General features: G+C 37.9%; 1 protein-coding gene across 3 annotated transcripts in view; it reads right to left on the reverse strand.

Moving 5' to 3' along the window:
• Positions 1-230: 230 nt before the first annotated feature.
• Positions 231-18,125, reverse strand: part of PIGK (phosphatidylinositol glycan anchor biosynthesis class K) — a 78,383-nt gene continuing 60,488 nt past the window's right edge. For 2 of the 3 annotated variants that reach the window (XR_008380195.1, XM_053591742.1), the window contains one exon: positions 231-1,671. Coding sequence is in view for 2 of the 3 variants with exons in the window: in XM_053591742.1 (XP_053447717.1) it covers positions 1,555-1,671 (117 nt within the window). In the remaining variant the exon portion in view is untranslated. Of the gene's footprint in view, positions 1,672-17,017; positions 17,132-18,125 lie in introns of those variants that run through there. The other variant, XM_053591743.1, reaches the window with a different exon arrangement.

The following is an 18,125-nucleotide window of genomic DNA, read 5'->3' on the forward strand; positions in this document are numbered from 1 at the left end:
TATTTTCCCTCCTTTTTATGTACACAGGATCCTTCCCTATGTGGTCAGGTACATTTTCCTTCTTCATTTTATTTACACCAATAAAAAGATCAATGAAAATAAAGATTCAGAGCTGGGAAAAGCTTCAATAGCATTTATTGTAACTGGAGAGATAATATAGTCAATCCTTTGCCTGTGAAAATAAGTTTTAAAGGGGTTATATTTTTAAGTGCAAAAAAGAAAAAGAAATCCTAAGAAATATTAATTTTAGGTTTTATTGTAGAGGAAGAGCTTTACAATGAGTAACAATGAACACATAAATTCTTGGATAAAACACGCAATGGTATCCCCTGGAACATAAATACTGAACTTTCAGGCTCCCTCCAACCCCACCATATGCAAAAGTTGGAAAAGAAAAATAATATTTGAAGTTGATCACAAAACACAATCTTAACACTATTTACAAGATAAAAATTCAGCAATGGGAATACGAGGTCTTGTGTCTTGTCAGAGACCAGAAAAGGGGCTTCAGCCTCACGGGATTTATCACTCAGACACGAGGATAGGGCCAGAAGCGTAAGTTTTCTAAACAGGTCATCACCTTCATGGGATTCTCCTTGGGGAAAATGTAGATTCAGCCAGTGGGCAAGGTGTAACCTAAACACAATGAAATAAAGTCCTCGCTAGCTGTCCCTTCCAGTTTCAGGTAGAAAATGAAAAGGGGGTAACCGATTGTAAAGGATCACAGAATGCTGAGAAATGAAAAATGATGGGTTTATTTCTCGTGAGTAATTAATATGTGAAACTCCAAAGGATCTAACCTTTCCAGATAAATGGTAGCAAATAAGGTCCTGAAGACTGTCAGCACCATAGATTAGGACATCAATTTCTCATCTGTGCTTATAATTAAGCTACGGAATTCCATGAGTGACCAAGAGTAAAATATTACTACATTAATGAATAAACCACAGGAAAACTCTGGGAACAGGTAAGTGGTCCAGGAAAACAAGACTGTCAAATGAATTATTATCCCTTCATACAACAGTTATGATATAGTCGCTGCATTCTTGAAGAATATACAAAGAAAGAGAAAAGGCTAAAAATACAATATATAATGAGGCTAGAGGTTACCAAATGGTACATTCTGTATGATCCCCATTTGGGGAAAAATATGTGCACAGGTAAAAAGATTGGGAGGATACATAGAAAATTATTAACAGAAGTTATCTCTGTTAGTGAGAATCTAATGTCTTCTGAATTTTTTCTTTCCAAATGTAAAGGAGATAAGGAGAAATTGGGATTTCAAAAAAGAATCCATCAGTATATCCTGATCTCCTTGTACCATTTGTTATTATAACATGGAAAATGAAAACCTGAAATATATTTAGTGCCATTAAATAATTACATTAATATTTAAATTTCTTCTAGTTATAAAATCAATAGTTTGCTCAAATATAGTCTCCTTATACTTTCTTCCAATTCACAGAGAGCAATGGATGTTTAAAATACATAATGACATAAATTTGAATTCAAGGTTGAAGTCTTCCAAGTATTCTTCTTCATACATCCTCAAGTCTAAAAAATGAACTTCATATGCTTGATTCCATAAGTTTTGAAGAACACCATGAGAATGAGCGCCCACAATCCCAGAATAAAGCCCCCAGGAGGATGCCAATCTTTCAGCTTTGGTTTCTGCAAAGCAAGGATAACGTGGTAAATTTAACAATGGTAAGTAATTCAGCAACGGATAAAGCAAATATGATGGAAAAGATTCTGCTCATTACATTTTAGCCAAATTAAATGTATGGGGACAACAACAGCGGTAAAGACTTCAAACAGGATAAATAATCAGAAAGAATGAACTGGCTCCTAACGAAGATCGCATTCAGCTCACATTCTGTTTCCTCAGAGGGACACTCCCTGACCATTCAGCCTCACAGAGGTCATTCCATGGCCTAGCAGGCCTCCTCACCTGGAATCTACACATTCACTAGGCAGTCTCCTGTCTCTCCTGTTAGACTGCAGCCTCTCCTGTTATATCCCCAGCACAGACCTGTTGCAGTGTCTGGCAAATAAGAGGCGCCACACACCATTCTGAGTAAATCAGCGCAGGACAAATGCAACCAGCTCCTTCCTTCAGATGGGCCTGTGACTGGAAGTTTGTGACAGTGACTTCTTTATGAGTCTACGTACTGAATTACTGGCCAAGAATCGTAAGAATGTTATGACGTGAAAATCATATTTTAGAGTAGACCAGAAGTAAGAGAAACTGGAGGCTAAAATTTGCTTTAGTCAACAAGTACAACTTTCATCAATTCAAAATTAACTTGTCAAACTGAAAAGAGAGAAAGCCACCTTAATATTTTAATTTATACCATAATGCTAGAGTGTTTAGAGCTTTTAATCAAATGCCTCACATGAACCTCACTGATGAAGAGGTCATATTCCATTGTTATTGCTACTCTTACCCTCTACCACTCCTCCCAGAAAGCTCTCCAAAAACATCAAATCCAATTTTCCCCATGTTACTTTTCACTGGAGACCCTGCGATGGCTTCTGATCATGTCTGATGATGACAGAAGTCCTTGCTCTCTAGTATCTCACAGGATGATAAGTTAAGGGGTTCTCAAACAACATCAAATGCAGAGCTCTTGGAAGTCACAGCAGCTCTTTGTACAACACTGTGACAAATCTTTGTTTAATTCCAGTAGAAAATTTGAAACAATATAAAGCATAATTATAATAAAGATAGGTAAGGTAAATATCACTAGTATTTGTCAATGAAAAAATAAATACGTGAACTAAACATGACTGCCTCCTGCTTTTGTCTTGTTTATTTTCTACTAGTGAAACACTTGGTAATTCACACAAAAGGACTGAAATATTTGGTAATTCACATAAAAGGATTGAACAAGCTTAAGACCAAAAACTATTTTTCTAGTAACTGGGAAAAAGATCACCATTTTTCATTCTTAGTGGAAGAAGCACCCTCTATACAGCAGCCTGCTCATGGTCCCTGGGAGCTCAGTTTAAGAGCACTGACCTAGTTAGGGAGACCAGATTCTGATTATCCCTAACAACTACAGGAATCTCCGACTTGGCTGGCATTTGAAAACACACACACTTAGGTTACTACTGTAGAAAAATTAAATAAATGTCAAAATCTGGCGCTAATGTAAACTTTTAACTGAGGAGAATAATAAATAAATATACCAAATAAATGATCGATAGTACTTAAGAGTTCAGGAGGTGTTTAAACCAACTCATCTCAAAAAAAAATGGTGAACATTGCTTAAGATCTACCATTCATCAGAGATCACAGAAATAATAATCACATATTAAGAGCAAATCTTATTTCTGCAGCTATAGAAACTCTAGCTACTTTCCAGTGAGATGGATTACCTGAAGTTATAATTTTACCACTAGATCTGAAACTTACTGCCAGAACAGTTGCCAGAGATAAGATAACTAAGGGGGAAAAAATAACATCCTTGGAAGTAACCATCATTTCTCCGTCGATCTGGCAATCACCCCTGGCAGCTCTTTTCATCTATATCTCATCACTAAGGCTGGCTGGGGGAGTCCTTGGGGCACTCGCTCCTGTAGGTCCTACACCCTCCTGGACAGACATATGTCCCACATCTAGACCACAGATGGCCAGGAGAGGACCACAGAGAAAAGAAAAGTGCCAGAGCTGTGGAACCCAGCCACAAACCGTACGAGTCATAACGGAGGACACACACCCCCAAAATCTCACGTTGAAACTGATCCCCAGTGTTGGCAGTGGTGATGAGTGAGCTCTGGCTGTTTAAAGGAGCACGGCACTGTGGCACCCTCTCCGCTCTCTTGCTCTCTCTCTGGGTCCCCTTTGCCCTGTGCCTTGATCGAAGTCCCCTGAGACCCTCACCAGAAGCAGATGCTGGTGTGATACTTTCACAGCCTGCAGACCCGTGAGCCAAATACACCTCGTTTCTTTATAAATGACCCAGTCTCAAGTACTTTCCTATAGCAAAGCAAACAGACTAACACAGAGAACTAAGAAATGTACGTAATTACTATGAACTCCAAAATTACAATGAAATAAGTGCATTTATTCACATCATAACACTGCACGAGCTAACAAAAGCCGTAAATCTTAGCCTTTGAAAACTGTTATTTGCATTTGCTATGCTTTTTTATTGTATAGTCATTATATCTTTCTTTTTCATTTCATTTACATCCACAAAAAAATGGAAAATGCATTATTAATTAAATGCATTCTGGACTCTGCTCAACAGGGCTTCTGGATAGAACCCCCACCCCCCAACCCCTGCCCGCCTTCTCGGAACAATCTATACAGAGGCATAGAAAAAAAACAATAGCACACCCTACCAAAATTAACTTCTGATGAGAAACCTCGGATAGCTTCACTATCTGAAAGTCCTAGAAAACCAAGACTAGAAACAAATGAGTGGAGGTCCCAGTTTCCTGACTGGTATACTCCCTGCCAAGGGTCACTCTGCCGTCTGAGAAGGGACCTGAGCTCACTCCCTCTTCCTGACTGCTGTGCCAGAGGCTCAGCGCTCACGTATTGGAAGGATGGCTTCAGGGCAGCCAGAGTTGTGTGACTGACTCCCGGTTCCCTGGTGGCACATCTCTTTAGACACCCATTTAATACAATTCCCTGTAAAGAACATGACAGAGGGCACAGAGGCACCGAAAATGGTGACCTGTATCCCGGAAGGTTCAGTGCCACATGAAAAGCCCTGGAGAGAAGGGAAAATAAAGGGAAAACCCTGCTAGCAGTGACGTGACAGAAATATTTTTTTCCATATATTTCACCTTTTTTAAAGTGCCCAAAAACCAGGCCTGAGAGGAATGGTAGCAGAAGGCTGGAGTTTAGTTCAGCAAAACCACATTTATGACTACCTGCCAATCACTGGGAACCATGTAACAACCTATTCCTCAGACACGTGATTTGAGAAGGCATTCACACCTGAGCGGGCAGTGAAAAGAACCCCCATGCTCTGTTGCCAAATATCAGTAGTGTCCCAAGAAAAAAGAAAACCCAAGGAAAAGAATACTCCCAAATGGAAGAAAGAAACTGCACCCTGAAGATGCAGAGACAATATCTTGGAGTACAATTTCACAAAAAGACAAACGATCATTTTAGAAAAACTGTATTTGGCATACATTTGAGTAAGGATACATAAGCAACCAAAAATGAAAGAATGATAAAAAGAGATAAAAGAATATAAAAGACAAAGACAGCAGGTCAAGATAAAAAGGGGGCTGGCTGACACAGGTTTATAAGAGCAAATCAAAATCCACATTGACAAGAGACACAGTGTTCTAAGCACGTCTTTGAGTCCTTCATTCACCCAACTGTGTTCGACTGACGGCAAACACGGCCCCAGTTCTCCACACTTCCCTGTGCCCATGCCCTTTGCAATGTGCCTTCATAGCAGCTCTCATCAAGAGGGGGAATGTATACTCCAACTCCTAGGATCAGCTGGTCTTGTGACCTTTGGCCAACAGAATGCAACACAAGTAAGTGTCCCGAGCCCGATTCCAACCTCAAGAGGCTTTGCTTGCTTCTGCCACCAACATGAGAAAAAGTCTAATCTTTCGAAGGAAGAAACATTAGCCAGAGAAGAGCTGAGGTCCCCCCTCGCCAATAACCAGACAGCTCTCGAGGCAAAACTACCTAAGTAATCCAGAGTCAACCACAGAGCCATGAGGAGCCTAGCTGAGGAAAGCAATGTCCAGCTGCAGAATGGCCAACCTGCAGAATTATGAGCTAAACAGATGACTAAAGTGTTAAGTCACTAAGTCTGGAGTGGCTCATTATGCATCAAGAGTTAAGGAATACATCCATGGAGGTGACAATTGAAAGAAAAACCCAGTTCCTTTATCATCATAAGAAAACAGAAACGATTCCTATCAACATACCCATGGCTTCAGGTTTCTGCAACAATGGCAGAAACGGAACGACAGGAAGAGCAACTAAATAATCTTTTGTCCACCATGAACTTTGTTGGAGTAGAAAGGTCCATTAAGATAATCCCCTCTTAATGAGACCCTCCCAGTAGGAGAAATCTAGCCCATTATCTGAGAAGCCTGAGCTAAAGTCCACGAAGCGGATTTCCACAGCCCCCTCCCTGCTGCACTTAAACAGTGATTGTTATGAGACTCCATTAAGGCCATTTAGATAAAACTCCTGCTCGACTATCTTCTAGAAGTAAATTCCATGACTGTTCTTTACCCCCCTCCCACTGTAAGAGAGGGACAGTGCTGCTCACCTCCGGGTCTCTCTGATAGTCTTCCCACAGAGAGACGCCTCCTGCCACCATGCCGGTAATGGCTCTCAAGAAAATGAAGCGGGGAGAATCTAGAGCAGGTGTCCTCAAACTTTTTAAACAGGGGGCCAATTCACTGTCCCTCAGACTGTTGGAGGGCCGGACTACAGTTAAAAAAAAAAAAAAACAAACTATGAACAAATTCCTATGCACACTGCACATATCTTATTTTGAAGTAAAAAACTAAACGGAAACAAATACAATCCACACTGCTTCATGTGGCCCGCGGGCCGCAGTTTGAGAACGCCTGATCTAGAGACTAACTCACCCAGCTCCCCTTTAACTTTCCTTCTCCCCACTGATATCTAAATTTGAAATTTGGTTCCTGTCTTTTTAAAGTTACCAGTTTGTGGTAATCAGACGTCACCTGCTGGAGAAATGAACATGGCCCAGGATCCTTACGCCCCGTATCTATGGTGAACGTGCAGAGCAGGTGATCTCCTCCGGGAAAATTAAGGGGGGTTTGTTTTCAACTATCATTTTAGTGTTAATGGAAAGTTGACCACAGGTTTTCCTTAACCATGATTTTAAGCTTTCCTGTGATGAGACTATCCACTATTAACATTACTAGTTAATATTATTCTGGAATTTCTAGCCAATCTAGACATAGCTCTTAGAAAGGAAAAGTAAATTTACAAGATCTATGGATATTATGATTAGATATCAATAAACTCTACAAAATTAACTCATGATTATTGAGAATAAAATGCTCAGATTTCAGATATATACTTAAAAAAAAATACCTTTCCAATATGTCAGTAAAAATCAGTCAGAAAATAGAAAAAAAAATTATTCACAATAGCAATAAAAATATAAAATAACCATGATTACCCATAACATGGCACGTAAGGTAAACAATCTATATATTACTCTACAGAGAGAAGTAAACAGTTAAGAATAAAAAAAGATACAATGCTAAACAATAATGGGATTCCGATGCAAAAATAGAACAATAAACAAAACAGAATAGAAAGTAGGCAATCAGCCCCATATCTAGAATTTAGTATATGATAAGAGAGCCATCATAAATCAATGGGCAAGGTAGTAGTATTCTTACTAGTGCTCTAACAATGGATTAGCATTTGAAAACAAAGTCAGTTTTGCTCCTAAACCAACACAATAAATCAAAATAAACTTTACATGGTTTAGAATTAAACATAAAAACAGAAAGAAAAAAAAGAGAGAGAGAAAATTTAGGAGACTCCGCACAGCAAGGGAATTATAAGCCTAAAAGCAAAGAAAGAAAATAAAAAAGATGGAGAGTCTTAAAATAATTTTTTGAAAGATATGTATTTCACAAAGTGTATAAATCAACTTAAAAGGCAGATAAATCGGAAAGTATGGCAAAAGGGGGGATAAATTCAGTAGATGAAGGTCTCCCAAAAATTAACAAAATGCAAGGATTCATCAATAAGTGGGACAAAGAAATGAAGTTTCACAAAATAATTACAAATGGCTAACAGTTTAAAAATCCATTTTTCTTAATCACAAAAACAATATATTAACTATTTCTTCCTCTTCTAAAAATTAAACTCATAAATGTTAACCAGGATGGTCAATTTCTCAGGAAAGGGGTCCATTAACTGTTGATTTCCTCTCGTTGCTAGGGCCTCTGACACATCCAGGATCCATATTAAGGAACTCCGAAAAGCTAGCAAAGGTTTTGCACGAAGATTTTCTTCTCAGCGCTATCTACATAATAAAAAAATAAGCAATAATCTATATAAACTTAACGAGGGAAATACTGTACAGCTACATATTAATCAGTCAACCAAAATGTTTTCAAAGACTCCTCATGTTTGGAAAGATGCTTATAGTACGGTAAGAAGAAAATGACAGCAGATGCACTAACAATATTCAAAGAGAGGAAATACCCTGAAATCTTCGCAGCATTTCTCTGGGGGAAACAGGATTATAGGGGTTTTAAATCTCTTCTCTATACTTCTCTATGCTTTTGAAAATGTTTTCTACAATGTGTGTGTATTACTTTAGTTATTCTGAGGCAGGACGGGAGTACATAGGAAAAACTGGAGAGAGTCCACCTAGAAAAATCTTCATACATTCTTTTCCAAATCAGCAGAAGCACTGCAGTAATACTGTTTAGTACTTAGCATCCTTTTAGAAAAAGCAGTATTAATAGCACGATAGCAACATAACACAATAAAGTGTTCTTCAGTACATGTTTAACAGTACTGCTGCCACATAATAACATTGCTATTTTTAAAATAACAATACATAACATTTTAGACAATATACGATAATTTTACTTACAATCAAGATCAAATGACAGATTGGCATAATTATTACACTCTGCAGTAAAGTTGCTTTGGAGGTAAGTTCCTACTAAAAGCATATGGTGTAATTTCATCTGTGCCCATTAGCGCTTCTTTAAAAATGACTGATTTTATGTAGTGAAGGTGCTCTCCTGACTGCCGTTAAACACACTCCCCTTTCTTCTTAAACTTTCACAATAACAGTTATAATACGGAGGTGAAAAGCATACATAAAACACTGCAATTTGTTATGAGCAAACACTTAAAAGCTTAAGGGCTATCCTGTTATTGAAATGCTTAGTATTTAAATTAAAAAGATAGGTAGCTAAGCAACATTGCACTTCCAGTTGAGAACAGCATTCAGTTTCCCCCTTCATGTTGCTAGGAGAACATTATGGTATCACTTCAAAACAGTTAACAGAGCACAGATCTAAGTATTACAATTATGTAAAAAGAGGAAACCAGGGATTTTCAAAATTGCATACATTTATTGGCAACCAAATGGAAAATTCCCAAGTCTTCAATGAGATTCTTTTCTTAAAGTATCCCTGAGCATATCAGCTCAGTTAAACTACATTTTAAGAAAATAAGAAAAGTAAAAACAATCTACTAAGGTTTTAGTAGTATTTACTCTATAAAATAGCTGTTTTCAGCTATTTAATCAGTGATAGCTCATTAGTATTTCCAGTCTATCTACGTGCTTTACTTACACATACACATGTAAGTCAAACTGTGGCAGGCAGAACGCCAAGATCCTAGGGGATTCCCCAGGATCCCCCCCCTCTGGTGTACACGCCCCATCTCATACCTGTTCCTTGACTGCAGAGGAGACCTATGATTATGATAGGATATCACTCCTATAATAGGCTGCGTTGTATGGCACAGATGAAAGAGTTCTCAGGATATAATTAAAGTCCCTCATCAGCTTTCAGTTAATCAAAAAGGAGATTACCGGGATGTGGGGAGACATAGGAAAGAAGGTACTGACATAATAGGCGAGCCCTTTAAAAGGGGGTCTAATACGAAAGAAGTGAGAGAAGCAGACACATTAGAGCAGCAAAGATACTCTCCTGCTGGTCTTAAAGAATCCAACAGCCACGCTGCGGATGGACCACGAGAAGGGAAGGGCAGGCAGTCCCTAAAAATTGACGGTCTGCGTCCTGTAATGACAACTGAATTCTGCGGATTACTAAGCTTGGAAGGAAACCCTGAGCCTCAGATGAGACTGCAATCCTGGTTGACACCTTGACTAAAGCCCCAGGAGACTTTCAGCAAAGGACCCGGCTAAGCCATGGCTGGAATCCTGACACGGAAAACATGAGATAATTATGATTTTAAATCACAAAGTCTATTTGTTATATAGCAGTAGAAAACTAATTCACAGGCAAACTTGACAAACTTGGATGAATAAACAATACATTAACAAGATATGAAACTATTTATTATATCTGATACCTATTCTTTAGTATCAGATATGATAGTTATAGATCATATATCGTATCTGAAATTATGATATTAACTTTATGTTTTAAAAATGGAAAAAAAGAGAATGAAATACTCTCTTTCCACTGTCTCATACCTATTTTTTCTCTGAAGCCTAGCTCAGATATCACCTTCAGGTGAAATCTGTTCTCATACCCTTGCGAGAATTTATTTCTTCTTCTGTGGGAACCAGTGCTACTTGGTATATACCTCACACATTGGTTAATTTATGGGCGTGATCCCCCTATATTTTGATATGTTTGTGATACCCACTTCTGAACCTGATCAAAGTCTCATAAGCTTTGAAAACAATATGGCAATCAATTTGTCTTAGTTAAATATTATTTTCCTCTTCATAAAATAAATATAAAACATGTAAGTGCAAATATCACATATAAATGCCAATTTATCAGTTTGTTCTTGGTTTTATGCTTTAAGGAAAAATTAAGAATTGCAATAATTAATTTTAGGAAGCCACAGTGAGAAATCATCAGTTTAAATATATTCTATTAAAAATGCATAAATAGCACTTGAATATAGCAGTACAATTCACAATTTTAAAAATATGGAAACAAGTCAAGTGCCCCTCAATGTTAAGAGTGGATTAATAAAATGTGGGCTATATATGTACACCATGGAGTACTACTGAGCCAAAAAAAATAAATAAAAGGGTGAACTAATACCTTTTGTAACAGGTATGGAACTAGAGACCATTATTCTAAATGAAATACCACAAAAATGAAAAAAAAAATAACACCACCACATGTACTCACTATTAAACTGGAACTAATCAATCAACATCTATATGCACATATGAAAATAATACTCATCAAAACTCAAGTGAGGGGGATAGGTAATTCACACCTACTAGGTGCAACGCATACTGTCTGGGTGAGGGGCACACTTCGGCACAAAAGCAATTTATGAACCAAAACATTCGTACTCCCATAATATTCTGAAATAAAATTTTTAAAAGTCTATTTAACACAGTACATTGTAATTAGATATAAGAGACAAGTTTAAATAAGAAAAAAAAATCAGAGAATAGTTGTGTCATTTTGAGCAAAATATCCAAAAATAAAGGTAGTTTGCAAAGTTGTAGCCAAATCTACATAAAAAAAATAAATAAAATTTTAAAAAGTTAAAATAAACAATATGAAGTTCAAAATAAATTAATCTATTACTTATTTCTTTTTTTATTTTTTTATTGTTAAATCATAGCTGTGTACATTAATGCAATCAAGGGGTACAATGTGCTGGTTTCATATACAATCTGAAATATTCTCATCAAACTGTTCAACATAGCCTTCATGGCATTTTCTTAGTTATTGTATGTAGACATTTGTATTCTGCATTTAGTAAGTTTCGCCTGTACCGATTCTAAGATGCACCGTAGGTGTGGCCCCGTACCTTCCCTTCCCTTGGCCCTTTCCCCATATTCTTTCTTTTTTTTTTTAACTTTTTATTTTATTTTATTTTTATTGTTAAATCATAGCTGTGTACATTAGTGCAATCGCCTGTATCCATTCTAAGATGCACCATAGATGTGGCCCCACCCATTACCCTCCCTCCACCAAAACCTCCCCCCTCCCTTCCCCTTCCTTGGCCCTTTCCCCCTATTCTTGTGCTATAGTTGGGTTATAGTCTTCATATGAAAGCTATAAATTAGCTTCATAGCAGGGCTGAGTACATTGGATACCTTTTCTTCCATTCTTGAGATACTTTGCTAAGAAGAAAATGTTTCAGCTCCATCCATGTAAACATGAAAGAGGTAAAGTCTCCATCTTTCTTTAAGGCTGCATAATATTCCATGGTATACATGTACAATTTGCTAGTCCATTCATGGGTTGATGCGCACTTGGGCTTCTTCCATGACTTAGCAATTATGAATTGGGCTGCAATAAACAGACGTCTTTCTTATATTGTGATTTTTGGTCTTCTGGGTATGTACCTAGTAAAGGAATTATAGGATCGAATGGCAGGTCTATTTTTAGGTCTCTAAGTATTCTCCAAACATCCTTCCAGAAGGAACATATTAGTATGCATTCCCACCAGCAGTGTAGAAGTATCCCCTTTTCTCCGCATCCATGACAACATCTCTGCTTTTGGGATTTTGTTATGTGGGCTCCTCTTACTGGGGTTAGGTGATATCTCAAAGTAGTTTTGATTTGCATTTCTCTGATGATTAAAGATGATGAGCTTTTTTTCATGTGTTTGTAGATTGTGCGTCGGTCTTCTTTAGAGAAGTTTCTCTTCAAGTCCTTTGCCCACCCTGAGATGGGATCACTTGTTCTTTTCTTGCTAATACGTTTGAGTTCTCTGTGGATTCTGGTTATTAAACCTTTATCGGAGGTATAACCTGCAAATATTTTCTCCCATTCTGATGGCTGTCTGCTTGCTTTACTTACTATGTTCTTGGCTGTGCAGAAGCTTTTTAGTTTGATCAGGTCCCAGTAATGTATTTTTGATACTGCTTCAATTGCCTGGGGAGTCCTCCTCATAAAATACTTATTTCTTAACTATAAAAAATAACCCATAGTTCCCTCAAATAAATAACGAAGTTTCATTTATCATCTGTTCGGTTATACTATGAAAATTTAAATGCTATAGGAATTATCTGCCCAAATCAAACAACAGCAAGAATCAGTGGGCTTCAAACAAGGAACGATTTATGCTGGCTTTCTGATCCTTGAGAGAATGAAAACAAATAAGGTGAGTCCTTTAACTGCCCCAAGCTTATTGCTAGAAGGAGACTGGGAGCCTGGCAGTCTTGCTGAATTGAAGAAACACAAATGAGAGTTCAGGAAGGTTTGGCTGGTTGGAATCTGCAGGGCAGACTTCTAGAGAAGGGGGAGCTGCCCAGGAAAAACATAAAGGAGCTCTAGAGATCCATCGGCAGAGAGGTCTCCTTAAATCCTGCAGAGCTCTAATCTGTGCATGCGTAGTAACAAAAACTACCAACAGGGGACAGAGGGGGAAAAGAAAACCAAACATCAAAAGGCCAAACAATTCCTAATGTTCACTCAGGGCTGGGGATAGTTCGTGTTCACACTCACAGAAGTGGACAGAGCTTGTAATACCCAGAGCATCAAGTCACAGCCTACGGTGAAGCTAAGTCAGAATAAATCAGAGACAGTGGGGCTATCCAAAAAAAAAAAAAAAGACTGCTCTGGATCTGCCTAAACAACTTAAAAGCAATCCCCAGATGACACTGAACCTAGAACAAAATTCATCACTCACCATATAAATAAAATAAAAATCCAAAATCCAGCAGCTAACAACAAAGAAAAAGAAAAATATCTAGCATCCAGTTATTCAATCAAAAAACAAACAAAAAAAGAAAAAAGAGCAGGCAGAGAAAAGAGGACAAAAATATGACACATCGCCAGGAAAAAAACTATTAATAGAAACAGACCTGTAAATAAGAGCTGATGGATTTGGTAGACAGCAATCTGAAAGCAGGTATTTCAAACTGGATGTAAAAGAAAACATGAACATGTGAGGAGAAAACAGAATATGTAAGTGGGACCCGTATACATTCTCTACAGATAAGTGATATATATGAAATGAAAAATACACTGAATGGAATTATTGGCAGATTGGATACTACAATAAAAAATATCAAAGAACGAAGCAATAGAATTTACTCAAAATGAAGCACAGGGAGAAAAAGGGCAGGGGAAGAATAAATAGAGCCCAAGTGAGCCCTGGCACAGCATCAAGCTGCATGACATGTGTCCAGTTGGAATCCCAAGTGGGGAGGGAGAGAATTATCTAAAACAAATAATGGCTGATATTTTTCCAAATTGGATGACAACTCTAAACCACCAGATCCACAAAGCTCAACATCAAGCAGAAGACCCACAGAGGGAACCACACAGAGGGACAGCATAACCAAAACCTGATAAACAACGGTAAAGGACATCTTAACAGCAATCACAGAAAAAGAGAGTTGTTCTTACAGAGGTGGTAAACTACAGCACACGTATCGGCCGCCTGACTCTATAAATCAAATCTCAGTGGGACGCGGTCGCGCTTGCTCCCGCACACACTGCCCATTGCTGCCTTCGTACTACACCGAAAGCCCAGCAGCCGCAATGAAGACCACGCGGCCCTTTAAGGAAGTCTGCAAGACCACTGCCACAGAGGAACAAAAGTCAGAATTTTTTTTTTTTTTCTGAGACGGAGTGTCACTCTGTCACCCTGAATTGAGTGTTGTGGTGTCATAGCTCACAGCAACATCAAAGTCTGGGGCTTAAGTGATCCTCTTGCCTCAGCCTACCGAGTAGCTGGGCTACAGGTGCCCACCACAATGCCCAGCCGGTTTTAGACATGAGACGGGGTCTCGCTCTTGCTCAGGCTGGCCTTGAACTCCTGAGCAAGCAATCTGCCCGCCTCGGTCTCCTAGAGTACTGGGATTACGGGAGTGAGCCACCACACAGGGCTTTGAAGAATGATTGAAGATGGGCTGTCAGAAATGACTGAGGCCAGAAGACAATGAAAAGACATCTTTAAAACTGAAAGACAAACAACTATTAATGAATTCTAGAGAATATGTACAAGTGAAAATCCAAAAAGTATGTTAAAATTACATCTATGTTATGGGCTATCAAAAGAAAAATCACCAACATACCAGTAATGAATAATAATGCTTGTTTCAATTATCCAACTATTCCTAAGCAGGCAAATAATTAAGAAAAAAAAATTTTTTTTTTAGAGACAGAGTCTCACTTTGTCACCCTCAGTAGAGTGCTGTGTCGTCACAGCTAACAGCAACCTCCAGCTCTTGGGCTTAGGCAATTCTCTTGCCTCAGCCTCCCAAGTAGCTGGGACTACAGGCACCAGCCACAAGGCCTGGCTATTTTTTTGGTATAGTTTGGCCGGGGCCGAGTTTGAACCCACCACCCTTGGTATATGGGGCCGGCACCCTACTCACTGAGCCACAGGTGCCGCACAAGAAAAAAAATTTTTAATTACAATAATGCACTTTTGTTACTTTGATATTTAAACAGAAGGTAAATTCCAGATCCTTTTTTTAAGTGGAATTTCTATAATTTCTTTAATGTAGATCTCCCAGAAGAATTATCACCGGGAGGACTGGCATCTTTTGAGATAGTTTGAAGAACAAATCATTAAGCCTCCCACTGTGCTTAAATGAAATAATTCTTGGGAGAAAAAGGTTAATTTCAGTCAAATTAATTTTCTGAAACACTATTTGCTTATATCAAAGATCATAAGCTAAATTATTTTTTAAATTATTTATCTAAAGTTTGACAAAGTATTTTAACAAAAGTAGTCACTTTTAGACATGGCATTCAATATAAAAACGGTGAATAAATTTGTACAACAAAAACAAATCTTATAATTATTTTTCCCCTGCTCTACTTATAATGATCCTTTCCATGGATAAAGTTCCTGTATGTAGTTTAGCCAACTGGCAGGGCTCTGAAACAGCTCTTTTCTACCCCTATACTAAAGACGACAGGTTTAGGTTTATAACCTATTATAATTATTAATTTACTTTATTTTTGGCCAAAACAGCCATCTGAAATGTGCCAGGAAAGAAGTTAAGAAGTCTGAAAACTCTAAAAAATTAATTGTTGAAATATCAATTAAATCTACTGCTCTATCATACAGGCTTTAACAATTTTAGTTATAGTTTATAGCGCTATTTAGCAAGAGGAAAAAAATTAGTGCCTAATGTATGCATATATAATTATTCTATCTCTCTAGCAATGTTACAGATCGAATAACACTACCTAAATATATACATGTTTCGTTATCTCACAAGATTAACATGTTTATTGGGATGTTTTTCTTTTTTTTATTAAATCATAGCTGTGTACATTAATGCAATCATGTGGCAACAATGTGCTGGTTTTATATACAATTTGAAATATTTTCATCAAACTGGTTAACATAGCCTTCATGGCATTTTCTTTTGGCATGTTTTATACTAGAAATCCTTTCATTAATCAAAATTAAATAAAATCAAATAATTAAATACATTAGGTATGATGAATACATCTGAGTGTAGATTAAAGTACAATAATCTTTGAAAGAAAAATCTGTGATTGCCTAGAAATGGCCAGAAATTATGAGAAAATTAAAACAATAATACACAAATTACGCACAAAACATAACTGGTGTGATGAAATGAAAGTTAATCCTATATGTTAAAAATCTATGTTAAAGGGCGGCGCCTGTGGCTCAGTCGGTAAGGCACCAGCCCCATATACCGAGGGTGGTGGGTTCAAACCCGGCCCCAGCCAAACTGCAACCAAAAAAAAAAGCTGGGCGTTGTGGCGGGCGCCTGTAGTCCCAGCTGCTCGGGAGGCTGAGGCAAGAGAATCGCTTAAGCCCAGGAGTTGGAGGCTGCTGTGAGCTGTGTGATGCCACGGCACTCTACCGAGGGCCATAAAGTGAGACTCTGTCTCTACAAAAAAAAAAAAAAAAAAATCTATGTTAAAAATAACTAAAGACATTAATTCCTTTAATACAAAAAATGACTTTTCTGACACGCACATATCAGATTTGCAGTGAATGATAAGTTTTAAAGTGAATGATAATCTCAACTCTTACTGGGAAGCTCATTAAGGTGATTTCAGGTCAATTTAGATGACAGGTTAAATAACTCCCAGCTACACTATTTCAATCAGTTGCAAGTGAGTATGTAACTACTGCCAAGTATGCAGCATGAAGCTAAAGGGGACTGTGTTTTAACCTGTCTCCATCTAACCACTCGACTTCTGTATCTACCCGAGATCCCGGGGCTTTATTTTCTTCTGTGTACACTGGTACTTCCAGCACTGTTTTTGGTGGATCCCCGGGTTTGACTGGTGTGAAGTTTATTCGGATGGGTATATAATAATGGCAGTCATCTGATAAAAGCAACAATGTATTTTCTTCAGTTTCTTTTCTTTTAAACTGGGAAGTTAATTTACCTTATTACGTTGTAAATTAAAACTTTCCCACTAGAAGCACAGGTCGCATCGGGCATGAGCGATCTCCTTCTGCTTCCTTCACTGTGTCATGGACTTTTCCTTCCTTGTGCAGTTTCTAAGAAGGTACAAATGTACAGCTCGGAAACTAACCAAGGGAAATCACTTTTCCACTTCTTGTAGCTGGAAAAGGACCAGTACTATTTACCTGAACCCCCAACAAGTCATTTGCTAAAAACCAACAATCCTCTACCAAAGCACATTTATGCCCCTAACATTGGGTCTACACTTTACCCTTACATAATCAGAAGCTATGTGATACACTTGGGCATAATGGAATAAATAAAAAGAAAACAGTCTTCACAGTTGGCATATTCATAAAATTATAATGAATTTTAAAAGATCAAAACTCAGTTTAGAAGTTCTATTGTGATTCAATCATGGTACCTACTAATAAAATGAAAATCTATTATAAAGTATATTTTAACAAGTCTTTACTATTTACAAAAAAAAGCATTAAAAGAAAAGAAAAATTTATAATATGTTCTTTGTGAAGTATCAAAAACTTTTCTGAAAGCCTTTTGTCTTAGTAACTAAGATGAAAAAACTGTAATACACAGGAGTAAAGTTAATTACTATCAAGTATCTTAATATTCAAAGCAATACAAAGGGTCAAATGTCCAATATTTATTAGGGATGTTTGCTTTCTAAATGTGAGATACTTAAATGTGTATTTGTCTAGTTGTTTTTCATCTGTTTGTTTATTTTTTGAGACAGAGTCTCATTATGTCGCCCTCGGTAAAGTGCAATGGCGTCACAGCTCACAGCAACCTCAGACTCTTGGCTTCAGCGATCCTCTTGCCTCAGCCTCCCAAGTAGCTGGGACTACAGGTGCCCACTACAATGCCCAGCTATTTTTTGTTGCAGTTGTCATTGTTGCCCAGATGGCCTGGGCCAGGTTCGAACCTGCCAGCCTCGGTGTATACAGCTGATGCCATAACCATTGTGCTATGGGCACCAAGCCTTCCTAGTTGTTTTAATTGCTATTTTAGTTGGTGTATAGCTAATTCTCAAGTATTACAGGTTGACTCATAACTTAATGATCATCAATG

The sequence above is a fragment of the Nycticebus coucang genome, chromosome 5, assembly GCF_027406575.1.
Source record: "Nycticebus coucang isolate mNycCou1 chromosome 5, mNycCou1.pri, whole genome shotgun sequence".
NCBI classification, from domain to species: Eukaryota; Metazoa; Chordata; class Mammalia; order Primates; family Lorisidae; genus Nycticebus; species Nycticebus coucang.